The following is a 6533-nucleotide window of genomic DNA, read 5'->3' on the forward strand; positions in this document are numbered from 1 at the left end:
TCTTTAAAGTACCAAGACCAGCCATATACTGTATGTTTACGTTCCAAAATTAATATCGTTTATGGCCTTCACACGCGTTACAGTATGCTCCTATTCTTTTTATGCTCAGCTACTAAGATTTCCCTTCAGTGGTAAAATTCAATATCTACAACGGGCACAGTAAAGACGTTTACAGTACAGTAAGTCTTTCTACGACAGACCAACGGACCACGAGTGCCCCTGTCGGTCAACCAATCACGCACCGCGGTATCGCGTGTCATCTTACCTGCGGTATCTGTACTGCGGTGTCTTTACCGCGCACTTTGAATGGCTGCATCTGTATGAACTAAGCTCATTAAGTACTTTTTAAGATAAATAAAATTTTAAAAACATTTTGAAACTTTACTGGAAGCCAGTAATGTATGTACAATTAATCACCTGACAAGCTGAATTATGAACATGTTGTAAGTAGGATACAAACGTGCTTTGGTAGTCTAATTGGGCCAATGGGCTAGTAAATAATGTAACAAGGCATGTTTTTCTGGTCCATGGCATGTTAAGGAATATTACCATGGATATAATGTTGAAACAACTGAAATTACATTTAAATAAAAAATATCTGGCATTATGTAATCAACAGTGTTCAGTTCTAAACTTAATTGGAACCATACAGTATATAAATAATGGAACCAAATGGATATTGTAGAAGTGTCTACGTTCATAAATACATCATTCACTATCTTAAAGATGGAAGTCTTTGTACTTCAACCAGAAAGAGTTTTAAAAATTTGTTTTTAAAGAAAAATATTGATTTGACTATCTACCACTCTTCTACAGTATATAAGTTTTATTATTCTTATTGTTATATAAATCATTTTTTACTCTTGTTCATTAGTATCATTAGTATTATTCCATTAGTATTTTAGTGTTGTTGCATTTTTCAGTCACTACAGTATGTCTGATGCATGTAATTTTGCATGTTTTGAATACACATTTGAATACACAATCAAAATGTAAATTTTCTATAAATGAATACTTGACTTTTCCTCTTAAGCTTTAATAGTTGTGCAAGCTGCTGGAAAGCCACATTGAGTAAACAATTAATGACAGTATTCTGTTGTATGTAAATGATAAAGAGGAGCAGGCTGGGGACAAAATGTGCAACAGATTAAAAATGTAATGGAACATTATATCTGGTTGATATTTTGAAGTGTTTTTGCCAGATTTGTCAGTGAAGAAGTTGTCTATGCATACAATACAAATCCAATGTTTTTTTGCTTATGTCTGTAGGACGGGACCAGAATCTATGGAAGATGTGGAGGATACTGTGGAAAATGTATTCCTCAGACTACCACTGGTCTTCTTCTCCAAGTGCTATGAACAAGAAGCTAAAGCTGAAGTGAAACAAATCAAATGCATCTACTGGGAATGTAATCACATTTGTCTGTGAATTCATTTGCCTGCTTATACTGCATCATCATGCTTTCTGGCATCTCTAGACTGAGGAGTGCTTTGTCTGTCTATGAAAGCGGCCATAGCATAAATGATTTTCTGAAGATGGGCCCATATGCTGTGCCAGCTTTCTGGTATGCTTAACATTTGCCAGATGCACAGGTACTGCATATTGGTACGTAAATATTGCACTTCAATTTTATATAAGGTGTCATACTTAGTATACCAATTGGTTTTATCTTTTAATGCAAAGGGACTCACAGAGACTACAGATAAATTCAAAATTTATAACAGATTTTCCACAAAGTTCACTTTCTTAAACCAGATATCTTTTTTGTAACACATGAAGTTACAAGTCCCCTGTACAGTTTTACATATACATGTGGGAATTATGTCAGTGCCATAATTGAATGCTGGTCATTTCTAATATATTTCCAAAAGAACAAATAATTAATTTATTATTATGTATATTTATAAAATACATTAAAATGAAAAAAAAAAACGTTATAGGATGACAACACTAGCGAAATGTCACAGAACTGTGTGCTACTGAATTACGTCCTTTCAAACAGGGTCAGGGAAGTGACAGCACAGACAAATGGTCTCTGAAACAGTCAAACTATATGAAAATAAGAACATAAATATTACCTGCAAGCTCCAAGTGCTTCTACTCTGTTACACTATTAAAATATAATAGTGCATCATGTGTATTGTTTCAACAGAGAATAATAAGTAGTTCTTCTACAACAGAAGACATAAAATGTTAATTTTAATGGTAAGATGCTCAAACACCTCACATTGATCCACAAGAAACTGTTAAGTAAACAAATACATTTGCGCTGACATTTCTCATGACATTTTTACCATATACAGTATATTAACATTTTATCAAATGGTCGTTTCATTCCATGATTCAGCATCTTACAGTTGTTTATTTAATACTAGTATTTACATAATTACTGTGTCTCTAAGTTGTCCCTGTGTGCTTGTGAACTAGCATCCTTTCCAGGGTGAAGACACTCCTTACACTCTATGCTTCAGGCACAGTATCTGGGTTGCTACAAACCTTTACAATAGATAATAGATGAAATCATACTTACTGTATTGTTTTATCTCTCTCAAGAAAATTGAGAGAGAACAATGGCCATTCATGCAGCAAACTGAAGCATTATTTTGTGCACATTAAATAATTCAGACCATTTGTTTTTGAGACCTTTACTTCCAGAATTCCCCAGAAATACAAGGTATTACTAGAGTCCAGAGACATCTTGAGTTGCTCAACTAGTAAAGTCGCTCACTTAAAAAGAAGGTTGAGCTCAATGTTCACAGGTTCGCTAGCTGACTGACTGGGATTCCTCAAGTAGCGGAGGATAGGTGCTGGCACACGCAGACGGCTATTAGTTAGCCAGGGTTCTCCCAGTTCCCAGTTTACAATCCAACTCTACAGGCTTATGGTGCTGTCAGTGAGAGACGTGACTCTCCTGCAATCAGTTCTCGGCCTCTGGAACAGGGCACGAGTGTCCCTGTCACGTTAAAAGACAAATGGATTGGCGGAAACTTTCTCCACTTCCTTATTCTCTCCCAAAGTGTGGTTGCGGGGATGTTGCTCCAAAATAGAAAAACACACACTTTGTAACTGTATAACTTTATGCGAGATCTCTTTAAAACCAATTTTTGAGAAAGCAAATACTGTATAACAATTGTGAAAGAGCAAATATAGAGGCAAATCATGCTGTGTGGGACTGAATTGATTTACTTTGTGTAAGAAAACGGTAACTGAACTAGAATTTTCAAGATTAGTATATTATGCCAAGTTACGTGAAGAGTTTTCTAAATAACCTAGTACGTTATTCAAACCACAGAAAATTACCGCTTTGTAATAGTGTTGACCAATACTGTTTGTGTAGAAAGTTTATATTGTTAAATCATCACTCATAAAATATATTGGAAGGTAATTAAACCCAGTAAATAAATTAAATACTTTATTAAGAGTTTGGAACTAAAATCATAATACTTGCTATTGAGTTGCTTTCCAGGACTAACAATGGCCACCCCTGCTGTATTGTATGTTGTTAAAACTATTCTACGTTTTAAGAAAACCTTGTAGGAATTGCTGTAAAAACTGGCATCTGAACTAATTCCTTTGTTACTGATATCATAAAAAAGATTTTGTCTTGCAGGTTATTTCTGGGCTAATAGGGAACCTGTTTTAGCAGTGAAACCATCAAAATCCTCTTTCCTATTGTATTGTGTTCATCCAGGTGTGATGTAAAAAATTAGTGTGGGAGATCCCAGATAAATCATGTTAATTTTAGCTTATCTAGATTTGCAAGCACCATGTTCAGCATTTATGTTTACAAGAACATAAATGTTCTTGTTTCTTAAAGGTTAAGGTACTTTAAAGGGAGTTTAAAACTCAGTCATAAGAGGAGTGAAATAAACATATGACTGTCTTGATTTTGACATTTTGAACATTTAATGAAAGGAAGAGGTAAAGTATTTTGTGCTTAAAAGTTTTGTAATGTCATCTCAGCATATTTATGAATTTTATGACAGCTGAGTTTGAATTGAGCACAAAGATAATTCTAATCAAATTCATAAATATACATTTGTTAGTAGTTCTGTGGAAGGCCTATTCACCCAAACTGCATCAAACTCTATAGTGCAGTGTTAGAAAAAAAAGGTGTTGATCAATGAAACTTATTACAAGAGTTACTTCTGAGTTACTGTACTTGTTTTGAGTAATAGACGATAGAATTTTAGGCCACAAAATAACAGAATGAAGGAAACACATGGGATCTTTCATGTGCTGCCCAAGTACAATTGACAAATTCCTTCTGTGTTACAAATGCATTATAAACGAACATTTGTTACCTATGTCCAGAGGACTAGAATCTTGTTGACTTTTATTGTTTTCAGTTTTTTTCCCCAAATTTGAAAGGATCTGTTACTACAAGCTTTTCATTCTATGTTTTTTTTAAACATTACAGCTTTGTCACACAAAAACTAAAATATGGCATTATAATGCTAAAATATAGAGGTTTTGTCATATGCCAAACATGTGGTGTGTGGAAAGGCCTTCTACATGCGCTAACTCTCGACAGAACTTTTAAAAGTTGACCTGAAGAACTAAATAGATAAGTTTTATTACCTTAAAGAAATAGAAAGTTTAGGTCCTCTGAATTTCCATTTGTTTCCTTAGTTGTTACCTGTGATATGTCATGTATTATTTGTGGTTTTCGGATGTAACTGTCACTTTTTTAGCACACACAGCTTTTGAGCACACTATTGAATGAGGGGAAGTGACATTACACCATAACAAACAAAAAAGGTAACAAGTACTTTTTTGTGCCTTGCAGTACAGTTTTATACATCTTCAGAGAAGATATGTTTGCTGGAGTGTTTATAGTTTATATCAAATCCCAGCACTCATGTATAATTGGCATTTAAGACATACTAGGTTGTCGATGGCTAAATGTATGCACTTGTTCTTATTCAATGATCACTCATGATAAAATCAGCATTTAATCAGTATGTGAGATATTTGATTTTGGAGCCAGTTCTTGTGCTTTTTTTCTTTTTTAATAACACTGGATTAATATGATAAACTTAGTTTTTCCTGCCTATAGAAGCTTTGTAGATCATAAACAATACACTGCTGGGTTCCCGTTGCATAACACCCCTACCTCTCACAGGCATGTATGTACACAAATTTACAGTATACTACTATGGTGTACAATATTTATGTTTGATTGTATTTATTCTGTGCTATTATGTATATACATTTAATGTTGAACACTGCCAGCTAAGAAGCCATTATTTTAAGTTGCTTAAAAAGTATTACTTTTTATAGAATGATTGTAACCACTGAACAGAAAAGATTTGCTACAGTATATGGTGCTTTTAACTACTGTAATTACCTCTCATTGACAAAAGAATATGAACATTAATCTTAACACATGAAGTTACTGAGTCAAAGTTACTATTCACAAATCCACTCTTCTATCTGTGTTTAATACGTATTCCTCAGATTTCAGCATATAGTAGAATATACATAACACCAAATGTTCTTACTGAACAAGGTGCTTTGCAGTGTTCCACTTAAACTACATGGAATGTTTAGCTTTAACCAAAGTGTCCAGGTTGCAACTTAGAAAGCTTGTGTCTGACAATGCACCTCCTTTTTAAGCAATACTAAAGGATCCCTGATTAAATTCAGTGAGCAGCTATATGAACTTTGGCTATCATAATTTTTGTGATAGACAGTTCTACCTAGGAGATCTGTATCAGAAATTAAAGAAGAACTTAATGCACTATGTGCCTTAAATTTTGTAATAAAATGAACTAGGAAGTCTGAACTAGGAAAACTCTTTGTATACATTTTTATAATTATTAACAATATGGTTTTGTAACTTATGAGATATTTATGTTTTTTTTATAATTCATACTTGAAGATTATACTGTGTTTTTAAATATTAAATGGACATTTTATATATGAAGTAAGGTGCTTTTTTGCTTTGTTTTATCCAAAGAAAACATAATTGTTTAAAATGAATCACGCATTCTAATGTATGTAATATATGTGAAAAGGAATCCCTTTGGTGCTAAGATGACAATTGCTGTGAGGATATTTGCAGATGTTTTAGTTATTTTTGCTGTACTAACTGTACTTTACAATAAATAAAATGTCTTTATCCCAATAATAGCTTGAGTTCTCATTTGCTTCTGCTTCACCAGTAAATGATTTCAGTAGTATTAATAATATGAAGGATTGTCAGATTGTCAGAATGTCTCCTGCCTTCAATTGTGGAGAGAAGGCTCCACTTGTAAAATGAAGATACCTGTCACAGAATTGGAATTGGAACCTGTCTGGAATTTTGTCATTTTTTATTTAGTATCATTTTTAATTATGTGCAAACTATCTTTTGAGAACTGTAACTTTCATTGCTGTTAATACAAATTATTTTTCAAGTTACAATTCAAAAGGGACAACAAACAGTCTTTAAAATATCACCACTTGAGGAATGTACTTTTCCTTTTTCATGACTCAATGTATGCGATACTGGCAGTTTTTGATAGTACTGTATGTAAAACCAGCCATT

The 6533-nt window shown here is 33.4% G+C and overlaps 1 protein-coding gene across 1 annotated transcript in view; it reads left to right on the plus strand.

The window, feature by feature from the left end:
* LOC148654895 (A disintegrin and metalloproteinase with thrombospondin motifs 20) overlaps positions 1-6134 on the plus strand; it is a 169460-nt gene extending 163326 nt beyond the window's left edge. Inside the window, exon 39 of the mRNA XM_088644799.1 lies at positions 1270-6134. Within this exon, the coding sequence (XP_088500925.1) occupies positions 1270-1359 (90 nt within the window). The 3' untranslated portion in view covers positions 1360-6134. The remainder of the gene's footprint in view (positions 1-1269) is intronic.
* Positions 6135-6533: the final 399 nt, after the last annotated feature.

The sequence above is a fragment of the Lepisosteus platostomus genome, chromosome 9 (assembly GCF_059453375.1).
Source record: "Lepisosteus platostomus isolate fLepPlt1 chromosome 9, fLepPlt1.hap1, whole genome shotgun sequence".
NCBI lineage: Eukaryota > Metazoa > Chordata > Actinopteri > Semionotiformes > Lepisosteidae > Lepisosteus > Lepisosteus platostomus.